Source organism: Neodiprion virginianus, chromosome 6 (assembly GCF_021901495.1).
Source record: "Neodiprion virginianus isolate iyNeoVirg1 chromosome 6, iyNeoVirg1.1, whole genome shotgun sequence".
Lineage (NCBI taxonomy): Eukaryota > Metazoa > Arthropoda > Insecta > Hymenoptera > Diprionidae > Neodiprion > Neodiprion virginianus.
The window spans coordinates 24,485,682-24,500,411 of NC_060882.1; the positions used below are offsets into that span (position 1 = coordinate 24,485,682).

Genomic DNA, 14,730 nt, shown 5'->3' on the forward strand with positions numbered 1-14,730 from the left:
TACACTTCATTTAATTTCATTTGCAATTCAGACTGATGGAACAGCATCCGTTTATACGTAACGGGATTTAACGCGGACGTGAGTTGCCTGCCGAATTAAATAGCCGTATACGCGAAGCTAATTGCAAATCCCTTAATTGCAGATCCGCGAAGTTTCCATCTCTCGGAAAATTTTAGGGACGTGCAAAAAATAAAACTTGTTTCGCATTCCGTTAATGTTTGCTGAATAGACGGTGCTTTGAACAAATTGTCTAATCAAAATTCTTTTATAATAGAAAGATAAGGAATGAATAATTACAGAAAATTCGAGAGGCAACAAGAGGCGGAAATTGTGCGCATCTTACTATGAATATTGCGATTGTAATAAACTGATCATGGAAAAAACATCAAAAGTTTGACAATGCGGTAAAGCCCCACTTCGATTTTCAACTGCAGGCGCTGCTTCAATTTTAATTAACTTTTGCCATCAAATGCATTTACCCTAATTCGTTTCAATACTGCTTCAACGTCGAGCAGACTTGAATGGCTTCTTCTCACTTTATGATCAATTTCAATCGATCAAATTGTCGTCGGAAGCTCGCGACAAAAACTCTGATTAAAATACGATCTTCGCGAGCCGGTGACGAATTGCCTACGCAAAGTACGTATGTATATATGTATGTATATATATGTAACGTTGAATTTAATGAAACCCGCGTGCAAATTTAATTTCAAGATGCCGGAAGCCAAGTATTTCGGGTCAGTTATGAGCCGTTGTACAACGAAATTCTCGATTTCTTAATTTTTCGTTCGCGTCTGCCTCCGATTTTTCCTTCTCCTCACTCTCTACTTTTGCGCGCTTAACTTTTTTATTCTTTCTCGAAATCCTACGCCGAATTCGTAATTGACTAGAATTGAAAGCGGCGCATAATTGTCGATTCGATGTACGCGACAATCAGGCGCTTCATACATAAACATTTTATCATCGTCGGTTTCCCCGATTTGCATAACCATAGCCGCCCAGTTAACTAATAATTTTGAATAATTAGGCCGAAGCTAAAAACCGTGCGAATCGCCCGGCAGCCGCAATGATAAATATGGAGATTTTCACACGAGTCACCCCCTTAAGCCGCAATTCGAAGTGTAAATCCTACGTGGGGTCGGTGACAATGCACTCTAATACCGTAGTATATGATATTCCTATATACCGCGGCTCCACCCTGCGGGCACCAAGTTTTATCACAATTTGCAGACGATGTTAAGAAATTTGCTATCACCCGGCATTTTATGCACGGCATAATACGATAAGGATATAGTGATATTATCGCAAAGAAATTTGCTAGATAAATCCGTCAATTTTCTTATTTCCCCTTGCAATTATAGCTTTCACTGAGTTGTACTTACCGCGGGTATAACTCGGTTTTAAAAATGGTTCATTTTGAAAAACGTTACTCGTACTTTTATGACAGCAAAACGAGAATATTCAAATGTCCGTATTCCCCGGCCATTTTTATATGTATTCAACGGGCGGGTTGGTCGTATTCCATTCGAATATTGACTATCGTTTTTATATAGTTTCGAACGATCCGGATCCCTGGGGTGAAATCAGCTGCAGGTGCTTTTACATATTCGCGCGAAAGAATAAAATATCCGAAGCGTCGTCGAATGCACCTGCGGTGTTCTATCATACTTTTACAGTTTCTCAAACATGCTCCGCTTTAATACGTACACATGGACGATGGAAATATATATTCTAGATACATGAACTACGGAATAGTTGCGCGGCTTTCAAACGAGAGTAAACTTTCTAACGAAAATCCTCCATGCGCTGAATTGTTTTATTCTACTCGTCACGAAGAAGTCTAGACGGGAGAAAGAGTCGACGTAATGGTAATTAGTAACACACAGTAATTAAAAGGAGATCCGCCGCGCCAACAAGCGTAATGAAGCAGGCATAAGCCGCATTTTACGAGATCAGCTCTCGCGCTAATCTCGCTGCTGCTGTTGCAGGATACGAGACAAAAGATGCGATAAAATTTTGACAACTTGAGCTTGAAGAAACCCTCGTGTAATACTTTATTATTTTATCACAGTATTTTACGAGCTGTAACATGTTACAACAATATTTTCAGAGCGAAGAATCGCTCTCCTCCGAAGGATCGGGCAGTACGGGAAGTTCGGCGAGTTCCTCGGATCATTCGGGAAGCGAAGTTGCCTGTGACATCACCCTGATCGAGAGGCTCATTCGTTCCCATCCAATATGGTTCCTTCCAGGCATTCAGAGGGCCGGGGCATTCCACTTATTGCAAGGAAAAGAAGAGGGTGTAAGTACTCATGTACCTAGAAATCTTAATGCTAATCTCTAGCGCTCCTCTCCGTCGATTATTACATCTCAATCGTATCTGAACGTAGAGCCAAAGAATATCAGATAAAAGCGAACATCTTCACTGCAGTTCAATTGAACAGTATGAAAAGTTTCACGATTCGGTTCGTACAAAGCTATAATAACGCCGAATGTGAACGATGAGATATAATATGCGTACGATATTTCTGATATTATACTTTAGCACGCGAATCGCGTTCCAAAACTTGAGTGTATCGTATGATCTATATTCTTAAACAAAAAATTTATTCCACCTCTTCCCTTCGAGGTTTAGTTTTTTCCCTTCCACGTTTTCGCGTATTTCTTGAAAGACTGCCGAGGAGGGCTTCACTTCGGGGGCTTAACAAGATTACGTTGAGTCTGCGACGGTTTTTGTCTTCGTATATATACATATACGCACGTGTAGGAATAAAGGGCTGCGGAATATTTCTGCATTATTTTTTTTTTTTTTTACTTCATTTATTTTTTATTTTTTTCCTTCTTTCCCTCTTCTCTTGGCAGGCGACGTTAATTTTATCGCTCACCGTTTGGCAAACTCTGCGACGATAGAGAGGGAGAGAGAGAGAGAGAGAGGAAAAGCTCTATGAGTGCTACAACTTAATCCCGATATGCGTCCGCAAGTTACACCCGCGACATGCGATATTCGAGCTGCTCTTGTGTAGAGACTATCAAACGAAAAGTTCTAGTATAAGTCTCTGGCTTCTGTCCAGAACATAATCTAAACGACTATCAAGATTAAACGCCGCTATCCCGTGGGAGATGTTAGATTAATTGCCTACCTTTTCTGTTTGTTAATCGAGTGATCACGTATATATGTTTATAGAGTATGCTGTTCCTGTGTAATTGCCATTTTACTGCCAACTTTTCACCCGTCGGATGTATACGTTCAGAATGCTACCGCGTAGTACGTTTGTATTGAGATCTCACGAAAGATGAAATATTTATCGTATCTTGTCTTGAATATTGTTCTGCCAAGCACCAGGGGCCACTTAACTCGACTCTCATAATTACCCGTCATTGTTTTGAGACAAAGCTCTTTCGCACGTCGGGATTGGCATTGACACAGTTTGTTAAATTCTAACTGTTCGGTATCATAGTTTTTATCATGCGCGATGATCTAACGCGAAGGAAACGCCCGCGCCTCTCTTATTTCATAACTTTTTCTATGAAAATGTTATACGTGATATCTTGATGGTTTCTACTCTGACAACTCAACACGAGTTCCAGTCGCGGTTTGTTCTGCTACTATTATTTTTTTTTACGTACAATCTGTAATTCACTGCGGTGAGAATGAGTTGAAAATTTCTAAACCACGTGGAAATGTCTGCTTGCGAATAATGCTTCCGATTTTTGCGCGGCATTCGAGAAGCAAGTTTTTCTTTCTGGTTTATCCGTGATTGTTTTTTTTTTTCTTTTCCTTTCTCTAGTTGGAAAAACAAAAGCTCTCGTAATCAGCGTGGAAATGCAGGTTTCGAATGAGAGGTATTGTTTTTAAGCATTGTACGTCTCGCCTATTGTTTGAAGCTCCGTTAATTGTTATGTTCGCTGAATGAACGGTCAAATAACAATGCCGCTTGGCTCGACAATTAATCTCTCTATATGTATACTAGTATAGCGTAGGAATGGCGAAATGCAGCGTCTAAAACTTTTGAACCGGGGAAAAGCCACCGGATTTGAAAGCACAAAAGAACATCGAGGAGTTATTATAACACGCTGCACCGAACAGCGCAATCCGCATTTTCTCTTGAATTGAAACGACAAGTGTTCCGTCTACAATTCCACAATTTATTGTACGATTCAATTAGATTCAATATTAAAACGTTGCAACATTCGTTACGTAGCATTATTTAATTCGATGACAGTTATTTTATCTGCCATTTTCAACGCAATTAAACATTTTTATACTCTGCAGGATAGTTTTTAGCATTTTATCTGTAATGCGCGGTTCGTTATAAGTAGCGTTACGCTTGAATACCTGCGTTGAAAAAATGCAATGTTTCTTCCAAAATATCCGTACATCCGTTATTCATGACACCGCCGAAGCAAACACGGCAATTTCATTTCACAGACCGAAAGCAATTTGTTAACAGCTCCAGCGTACGTGGCGTTGTAAATACACGCATTATACATACTTTGAACTCTCCCTCACCGGCGCGTTTCACCTCTCTTTTTCACTTCACTTTGACTTTGTAATCACAGTTTTGTTCTCTTCTTATTTTTTTACTATAAATGCGTTTATAGTTGGGGATGAAAGGTTTAGGACGGATCCTGTTTATTTTCATGCCTCTTTAACAGATAATGCACTTTCGTTTTGCTTCTTTTCGTCAGAATTTCGTCGTACGGCAATCCAGTCAAAGCGACACAATGGCTTTGTCGGTGAGACTACCCTCAGGCAAGGGTCCTTACATCGAGCACTATTTGATCCAGGCCAACAGGGGCCAGCTCAGCCTGGAAACCAGTGAAAATAGATTCGACAATATCCCCTCATTGATAGCGCATTATTCCCAATGCTGGTGAGCAAATCCATTTACGTATACATTATCTGTTATTCATTAGGATAATTATCGGCATTTGTAACCAGTATTACACATTAATTCACCGATATTGCCAAAATCGGTATAAATTGCTTATCTATGTTAATCGCGCTTTTCCTCTCTTCGTCCTTTTTTTTTACCTTTTTTTTTTCTTGCAAGCAGTGACGAATTACCCGTGCAGCTTACTTTGCCACGGGCAATGCGCGAGGCTAAAAACAGGCAACAACTCTCATCACTCGCACTTTTGGGCCAAGAGTTTTGGAGATATCCAATGGCTAATCCAAAACCTCCCGAAAGCAGCAGCAGCAATACGTCAAGCTTGAGCAGCTTCCACGGCGGTGAGTTTATTTTTTGTAATTAATCACGAGTATTCAACGCGATGCGTTAATGAACTAACCGCTGCATTTACTGCACATTTTATATACGTGTGTAATGTATATATACATGTGTATAAATATTATCTCCATTACAAGATGTCTGAACATACGAATGAAAATTTGCATTTGGCATTGATGAATGAAACGAATGATAATTGATACGTGTATTTCTACAGGTAACAACAATAATCCAAACACGCCAACAACGGAAAGTATAGTTCTCAATCTTGCTCCAATTTCGACGCATAATACAAGTGAGTTGAATTGAAATAAGCTAATGAATCAAGCTGGTTAAAAGATTTCTAAAATTAGATCAACGTGTAAATTTTTTTGCTTCTTTTTTTCCTAGCAGCAAATTCGTCGCCGACGAACACGATGGCGACGTCATCATTTCAGTCGTCGTTACCGAGACAACCGAGGCCTACGCCCCCGAACACGCTAAACTTGACGACGTTTAACGAGCCGTTAGATACGAAAAAAGATAAAGTTGAGAAAGTAGTCTCACCCGCTGACAAATTACTCTCTCAAAAATTGATCTCGCCAAATTTGGTACAAAGCGTTCGGTGCCCCTCGCCGGTAGTTCACAATGTACAAAACAACGTTCTCAGCCCCTCGGAGGCGAAGGCTAATTTCGAATCTTCTAAAAGTATAACGGAATTTTCGAAAAATAATAAATTCTCAATTAACACGTCGTCGTCAACATCGAATTTCCATCAAAATATAGCGAATTTCAATCAATTTTCTAACGCCAATTCACCCGTTATACCCGAGGTCAAGGGTATTGTTTTGGACAACCAAACTCTCGTTCAAAATGTAAAAACTCCCCCACCCCCGCCTCCACGGTGGGCCAAACCCGGGATTAGTCAGAGTCAGAGTAACTTCACCGTGACGACTACGGTCACCTTTAATGTAAACCAAAATGGAGACGTCGGAACTTCGCTGGTAAGTTGTGAGCGATTTCTCTGCCCCGCAGTTTTAAAAATACTAGTTGTCACATGTTGTTTACGAATCGTGTATTTTGTCGTATCTTTCAGCAAAACACACCGTCGGATCCAAGCACTTCTCTGCTCAGTCCTCAAAGTATGAATTCTAACAAATCGCTGACGTCGAGCATCTCTACTAACAAATCGCCACTATCGCCGACGACCCCGATACTTTCGCCCAGCTCTAAAATAGTCTCGAGCATTGGCTCGAAAACGCCCAATGTTCTGTCACCAACGACACCCTCTGGAACGAGTAAATCTAAGAGAAGACGAGACAGAGAGGCCAGAAAGAATTCACAGCATTATCAGGAATCCGACATATTAGACTCGTATTACAGAAGCTCTCCAGGAGATAAAATATCGGACTATGAAGATATTTGGAATACGACCGATCAATCCAATCACTCCACTTGGTCCCCGAACGAAAAATCGGGGAAAAATGACAAGATCACCAGCCCGAATGACCGACTGATCAACTCCAATGATCGCGCTAATATCCAAGACAGGTCGTTGGATCTGAACGAGCGATGCGCCAATGAGAGGTTGTCGGAAAACGATCAATTCCTCCTTAAAAAGGAGAAGTTTTTACTGAGGAACGACAGAAAAATCGCTGGGGGGAATACGGAGAAACTTAGCTACAAAGAAGTTACCAGTCCCGAGTTCAGCAGTTTCAAACCCTTCGTCGAAAATCACGGTCTAAAATGTTTGGATTCGGGTTCTCCGGAGGAAAACGGAATGGGAAAAAGACCGGATCTGCTTTCCAGAGTTTGTGAGTAAACATTTTCCAATCTATTGACTGCAGAATTTTCTCTCGACTCGTTTCACCCTCAACGCTTCACGATGAAATTCTTCTTGATGGATACGTAGAGACGGAAACATGAGAATTTTTTAGTCACTCCCCCAATAAGGGTACAAATGTATTCAGCCACCTTTTCAGTTCCACATTCCATTTCCAACAACTTTTTTAAAACCTCGGTGACTTTTCAGGCAGTGCCAATTCTTTGAGTAGCCCAAACACAACGACACCTCCAAGAAATAAGCTGGGTCTGATGCTGGCAAAATCTGAGAGCAGCAGTCCAATGACGCCCGAGTCGAAGCAGGGTAGTCCGTTTTACGCAGAACCAGCTGATGCGATAGCTCAAAGTACGGCAATCGTGGCTCGAAGACGTCCGAGAAACAATCCTGTGTCAAGCAAATATCGTCACAGCGAGCCTGGCTGGCTTCAAACCCCTGTCGGAGCGAATGCCAATCAGCTTCATCCCATTGATTGGGATGATACCGAGGAAGCAGAGGACAAAACACCGCTGATATCTTCTTCGGTAGATAACTTAGCCAAGCGTCTGGGTGTCAGAGAGATCAAAAAAATTCCTAGAGCAAAACCAGTCCAGCCACCTAAAGTCAGAACTAAAATGTTCAATGACACTTCCTGGGCTGTTGATTCTAGCTGGGAATTTATCGGTGAGTTGTGATTTCCGCGACGATAAAACGCAGTGACAAGAAAACGTGTCTGAGCATTGTTACTTGATACGACGCAAAGTTATAGAGTAATCTAATGTAGATAAGAAATCTTAATCATTATCAGCTGTTTTATCGTTGCAGGGAATGAAGAAGAAGAATGCGAACCAGATTATGACTGTGACATTGACTATGACGGAGATATGGCCAGGAAATTCCCAGACGACGATGTTGAAAGGGATGCTGTTGGAAATACCTTGACTGTTCAGAGTATCATACTTCAAAGGTATAAAATATTTCTGAATAATAACTTGCACAGGATTGAGAATGATAGTTTTTCTGATAACAATCAATCGATTCCAGAGTAGCACTGCCATTTTCCGTTTTAATCGTCTTCCGTACTTTTATTCTTTTTTCTAGCTATTCAAAACAAAACCAGTTTAGTTGCTACTGCACTACATCAGCTCAGTCAATAAACGTACATTGTAACAAATATTGCTGTTTCCCATCGCAACTGTGGCAATTAGTGAACTATTCGTAACAAAAAATAAATACTCATGTCGTGATGGAAATTGTTTGATAACATTGATAATTTGCTCGATATGAGATTAGTACTATTTTGATAAGAAATCGATAAAAGCCTCGATAAGCCATTCATTGCAATTACTTGTGCAGGTACCCTGAGTTTCTAAAACCTCCGGATGCCATGGAAACCCTCGGCAGCGATCGGAATTCTTCGTACGATAATGTTGAGAAGAGGAATGAGAGAAACGAAAAAAATGAGAGAATTGAAACACCAGATTCGCGGAGATGCATGGATCTTCGTGCCTACGATCCATCCGAATGGGAAACTATGCTAGAGACTGACGAAAGCGACGTTGAAAGAATAAAACGAAACAAAAGCTTCAAGGAACGTCTAGACCCACTTTTATGTGAGTTGAAATTTACCAGTGCAAACACAAGTATATTTGCGTATTTAGTTATAAGAGGTATGCGGAAAGATGCGGTTTAGTTACGGGGGTGCTATTCTTGAGTAAATTAGTGTTATGCCAGGTAATTTTCTTTTACCATTCACCAATTTGAGCAACGTAGAATGACGCTTGCTGTAATTTATTCATTGGAATCTGCAAACAGGTGCCTTTCTTCACCACCCTAGCGACGAAGCAAACGGATGTTGTCAAATTTGAAAGATTTCTGTAAAAAGCGTCATTTCATTAGTTGTAAATTGTTTGAAGGCTACAAGAAAAATATATTAATAATGCGTTTGAATGTAATCCGTAAGTGCGTTTCAAGAAATTGAACAGTTCAAATACGACACGTCATCGGTTTAAGCCCTCGAGTTTGGACTTTATCCCGTGTTAATCTTACGAATTACTGGATTTTCACTCCGGAATACTTAATCTACCTGTCTTAAGCCCCATTAAAGTTATTCTTCTACCTGTATCCGTCAACTGTTCGACGGAAAATACACGCCTGTTTTAGAATCCAAAGACAATGATAGAGACAACGTAATGCCACAGTTTCGAGTTTGCAAATTGAGATATAATGACGTTCATACAATTCTCCGAAACAGATGATTGCCTTGAACTTCGACCACCAATTTTAATATCACCAAGAATTCGTGAGTTCAAGATTGTTAATTCAAATAGTTTATTCGCTTTGGATACGAAAATTCTATTATTTGACACGTTGCTCATATTTATCGACAAACGCGCGCGAAGTGAATATTCTGGTTTACCGTTGAAGTGAGCACGAAGAGTTCAACTCTCATTCAGAATCATTGTCAAGCGACTGCGCAGTATCGTATCGCAATACGAACGATTCAAAGGTTTGAAAACTAATCAACTAAGAAATCGTTTGTTGAACGACGTTTTTTATTTTTTTACAACAGTTGCAACTTTAACGAATGTTGCATCATCTAAATATTGACCTGATTAACTTAACAAGACTTTACAAAGCCACTGCTAGTGACTTTTGGACTCTATTGTTCGATAGTTTTCTACAAGATTCCGTAGAATTATATTTGTCTTCCGGTGTAATATCACGACGATTAACATAAAATTCTACTACGCGCTATTTGTTCTATCGTGTGAAGTTTTGTAAAATACATGTACATAGGCTCCCTTGTCTGAGCAAAGATTTAATAAGTAAACTAGTTTCAATCGTCTGTATTTCATCACTGTACTGTAATTTGCCTTGACGCGTGCTGGCGTTATAATGTGCAATGTTTTCATTTCTGCACTTCATCGATTCAATGTTATTATGTATGAAGATAATCGTAACATTACACGATCTCTTTCTACACGTGCCGCCGCATGAGAAAGATTAGTATACAAATAGCAAAGCTGCATTTTACTTCCACCCTATAATAAAAAAATTGGTTTATTGGTTTAAATCATCTATATTTACAATTCGATTTCAAACATCTGCTTCATCCCCACCACCAAGTTCTAAAGTACACTTAGTCACTACCAACGTTCAATTGTCTTCCTCGAGATATTCCTAGGCAAAGGCGATCCAGTCGTAATTGAAAATTCATGGCTACTCGACGCAACAAATTCGAACTCTCTCGGAGTATTTGACGCGTGTAATTTCGGAGTGAAAAGATCGAACAAGCTGTTATCAATGGTTTCCCGATTTTTTGCTGAAAAATATTATAATTTGTGAATAACATATTCAAAAAATTTTCATACTTGTGACTTATTCTGCCAAATACAAGTACCGGTGACATTTATAGCTTTATTGTCAGTTTTTCGAATCTCGACATAATTTCGCAGTGATATTTCACATGTAAACTAAGTGAAATTTTTCTACGATTATATTCGTGGTTAAATTATTTGATTTAACTTAAATCTTTATTCTGCCGAATATAAATTATAAATAAATTATAAATATTTTATGATCCAGTATTGAAATGAGCTTAAATACATTTTATTACACATAAACTGCTGGAGCTGATTTGTCTAAAGTTATTTTACTTGAAAATCGTATGATGTGATATATGACATATGATGATAAATTATTTTATTTATGTGAAACAAAACTTCGGTGCATTTAAAAAGTGTAAACAGTGAACTATTATTTTTAAACCGAATTCCAGAAAAATGTACCATGTTGACAACAATTAATTGTTCAATGCGTGCTACTGAAATAAAAATTAAATTTAGATCTAGAATTCGTTACATACTTCATTTGGTTGAAGAATGGTTTCGTGATACATGTAAAAAAATACGGTCCTCTTGTAAAATATCTTTGAAAAGTAAGATCGTAAATAATAACTTGAAGTAATTTTTAATACATGGTTTTACCGCTGACAATTGAGATATTAATTTTTTTTCATTTTCACTCTCTTCTCAGCACCTCCAAGACTTCAAGCTTTGAGAAATCGAGAAACGGGAACAGGATCAACAATACGTTGTTACGCGTTGCAGCTTGCCGTAGATAAAACGACAACATTTTCACAAAACATTGATAATTTTATTCAATGCACAAAAGAGGGAAAGGAGGCCAGTCCGCATGTTGTCATGAGAAACATGCGGCAATTCATGTCTGGTATGAAAAACTACTTGGTAAAACACGGAGAAAGAGAATTTGAAAAGGAAGTTGAGAAGGAAAGACTGAAACTAAAGCCAAACGAATTCCTGAACCTCGATGCTATATTGGAAGGAGTGATGATGGGTCTCGTCGTTAGACCTCTCAAAGAACACGTATATCGACTCTTCGTGGACCATTACACGGCGACAGGTTCCTTGCGCACATTGGCAGACAGTATTCAGTACGCTTATGGAAAACATATTCAAGAACTAGGAGTTCGGGTAATTAACAAGATACTGAGTACAAAAATGTTGAAATGAGCTAAGAAATTAAACAAAATTGTTTATTTGTTCTAGCCAAAACTCTTTCCACCAAGTGAAGCAAACCTAGAGATCATTCTCAAGTATATCGACCGTCTGCAAAAGGCAGATTCTCCCTTGGATAAATTAGAAAATCTACTGGCAGCTATATCTGCAATATTTAATTCTGTAAGAACCAATTTCACACTTGAAAAATCTCAAAAGCTTTTCAATAGTTACAGACAGATATTGGTATGACCATGGTCTTTATTAAACCTTGAAACCTCATTTAAAATATATCATGTTTCATTCACAGGTAAAACAATCAAACTCAGACAGTGAAATTGTGTTGGGAGCTGACGACCTGCTGCCACTTTTGGTCTGGGTGTTGGTGCGCGGTCGAGTCTGGGGAGCTGAAGTTGAAGCGGAATACATGTGGGGTTTACTGCATCCGTCTCTGCTGACTGGAGAGGGTGGTTATTACCTGACAACACTGTCTAGTGCTGTTCATGTGTTGAAAACTTTCAAATCAAGCCAAGGAACAATGTCTACATTAAATGTTAGTACATCAATGCCTGCTGAATGTTGATAGTAATGAAATGAAAATATAAAAAAAATTAATTTCTATTATTTACTTATGTTATTTTCATACCTATGTCAATCCTCTATGCAATTGATATTTTAGGGCTCTGGAACCCCAGACTGCTCTTCCGTACTAAGAATACTGATCCCAGATGAACTACATGGTTCGTTAAACACTAGAACTTTGCCCGTTCGTCCGAACAACAACACTCGGGAAATATGCCGTATTCTGGCACACAAGATTCGTTGCACAAATCCACAAGATTATGGCCTCTTCAAATTAGTCCAAGGCGAGGGTGAGTTTATAGAATCATGGGTTTTATTTCAAGATTTCACGGACTTTATGAATGTTCAGTAATTTAACTTGATATTTTTCACTTTGTAGAAACGCTACTCGGTGATCACGAATGCCCCCAAGAATTATCTCACTGTGTATTTGCCTACAAGCGAATCGATGCCAAGATTGCCTGGCCAAAAACGAGTTCATAAGTAATAATATAAGTCAATACCGAAATTTCATTTATGCAATCATGAACTATCTGAGTATATCACATTATTTTAATCGGTTCACAAATATCTTACAAATATTCGACAATGTTAAGTCTTTCTGAAAGACGTAAATAGTAACACAGAACGTATTTCTGAATCGACAGTACTACTAATCCTAATAAACAGGTAAATTTTTTATCGTGATTGGTCTTTTTTTCTCAATTGATTAAGAGAAAAAAATTGAGGCAATAATAATTCAACCAGAAACGATACTCGTCATAATGCTACGAGTTGCACGTCATGCATATTATTCAATCCAGCAGCGATCAAATATTTTGAACTCAAAATTATATATATCATTATGAATGACAGCTGAACTTGAAACATAGAACCGATTGAATGACTTATCTAGTTATGACCTATCACCTTCTGAGCTATTTATTTCGAAATGTATAACCGAAAAATATACAATCAATTGATCTATATGATATTGAAGCATTTTTCTGTAGCATGAGCAACAGTGGTCGGCTTCCCCTCAATGATAGATCTTCTGTTCATCACTGCCAGAATAAATGAATTATTTAAAACTTCATGTGATCTAACTCATGTAATCAATCTAAACAACATTGTCAAGTAATGTCACTCAGTATTCGAGATTAGTTACACATCTACAATAATTACATTAATAATTAGCTTTATCAATATCCTTGGACAAGCTTTAAAATAAAATTCAGCTGGTAGGGAATGAGAAAGCAAAATTCTTCGAGAGTCTTGAAACACTCCTTCCACCATTTCTGTCACTATTTCATAAACTCTCAGCAACATGAAGGTCTGATTATAATTTGACTCGCAATAAATACGATTCATTAGGCGCAAAACGTTCATTTCTTTTTCTAACGATCTTACTTGTCTCTAGTGAAAGAATTATTAATTTCAAGTCATCTTACACCGCCTGCTCATTCCTACAAGTTTCTGACGTCTAGGGTATCTGAGCTTTTATTTCAGAGCTTGTTCTCAAGATATAAATATATACATTTTCTATAACCAAGCAGATTTGTAGCAAATTTCGTAAAACAAAATTTAGATTAGAATACGAAAAGTTAGGATAGAATCTATTTTAAGTACTTTTTATGAAACTGAGCTAGTTAGCTGGTAAGCGAGCGATATTTTATGCAGAACAATATTTATTTAACGCTGTATACATTTTTCTCTTAACAATTATTATAGATAATTACTTAGTGGTAATTTTAATTCGGATTCAACTAAGGCTGGCTTAACATTAAGAAATAATTAGTTTGATATTGTCGCCATCGTTCTTCGTCAAACAACGTATAACTAAACTCATTGCAATTCGAATAATTTGCAGGCAGTATTTCAGCCCACACAAAATTTATGGATAGTATTCGTAATTTCTCAAGAAACAAAACGAATTTTTTTAATTCTATGAACAGTGAAACAAAATTTAGTATACTACGTCCTTTATTTTATGGCAGTGGCAAATTTAGAAATATGTATCAATAAATTGTAGGCACAACAGATGTTTTCCAGGGTTTGTCTGACGGTTAACATGCAAACTGATTTGTTAATTTTATCTTGTATATTTACTGAATCTATTTATTAAAAGCATTTTGTTATTTCTATCTATAGTGTCAGTACCCTGTATGTGCTTTGTTGATTAACGGTTATTCTTAATTTTAAATACATATATATGCTTCTAATATGCTAGTCAGTCAAAATGAACGAGAAGTTTGAACCTATTTCGAATGGTATACTTACGAAACTTTAATCCATCAAAATTATACCTCTTATTATTGTAACATGTACATGTACGCTCAATAAACACTTTTCTATAATTCGAATCCTTTAGCGTTGACTGAAAAATTTTAACGCCCCAGCAACGTGCAGTTGAATGTTGGAACTTTGACTGTTCTTAAGTGTTTTTGAACTTGAAGTTTATTGTACAGATATCCAGCTACTTAAACTACAAGAAAATTAAATGTGGACAGCATACGATCCGTTGTTCACAGCGAGTCGAAACTGCGCGCGATGGAGTTCTCTGATGAATTTATGTCGATATAGGGTGTGGATGTATCGATTGTCAGATCCGAAAAAAATG

The 14,730-nt window shown here is 38.1% G+C and overlaps 1 protein-coding gene across 11 annotated transcripts in view; it reads left to right on the plus strand.

The window, feature by feature from the left end:
• Nucleotides 1-14,473, plus strand: part of LOC124307502 (protein sprint) — a 101,725-nt gene extending 87,252 nt beyond the window's left edge. For 8 of the 11 annotated variants that reach the window (XM_046769205.1, XM_046769212.1, XM_046769213.1 and 5 more), the window contains 14 exons: nucleotides 2,111-2,302; nucleotides 4,690-4,874; nucleotides 5,055-5,233; nucleotides 5,449-5,526; nucleotides 5,622-6,214; nucleotides 6,307-7,024; nucleotides 7,243-7,713; nucleotides 7,855-7,996; nucleotides 8,386-8,642; nucleotides 11,068-11,525; nucleotides 11,601-11,732; nucleotides 11,860-12,102; nucleotides 12,229-12,421; nucleotides 12,511-14,473. In XM_046769205.1, the coding sequence (XP_046625161.1) occupies nucleotides 2,111-2,302; nucleotides 4,690-4,874; nucleotides 5,055-5,233; nucleotides 5,449-5,526; nucleotides 5,622-6,214; nucleotides 6,307-7,024; nucleotides 7,243-7,713; nucleotides 7,855-7,996; nucleotides 8,386-8,642; nucleotides 11,068-11,525; nucleotides 11,601-11,732; nucleotides 11,860-12,102; nucleotides 12,229-12,421; nucleotides 12,511-12,614 (3,945 nt within the window). In that variant the 3' untranslated portion in view covers nucleotides 12,615-14,473. The remainder of the gene's footprint in view (nucleotides 1-2,110; nucleotides 2,303-4,689; nucleotides 4,875-5,054; nucleotides 5,234-5,448; nucleotides 5,527-5,621; nucleotides 6,215-6,306; nucleotides 7,025-7,242; nucleotides 7,714-7,854; nucleotides 7,997-8,385; nucleotides 8,643-11,067; nucleotides 11,526-11,600; nucleotides 11,733-11,859; nucleotides 12,103-12,228; nucleotides 12,422-12,510) is intronic. The other 3 variants (XM_046769207.1, XM_046769206.1, XM_046769208.1) reach the window with 3 other exon arrangements.
• The last annotated feature ends 257 nt before the right edge of the window (nucleotides 14,474-14,730 follow it).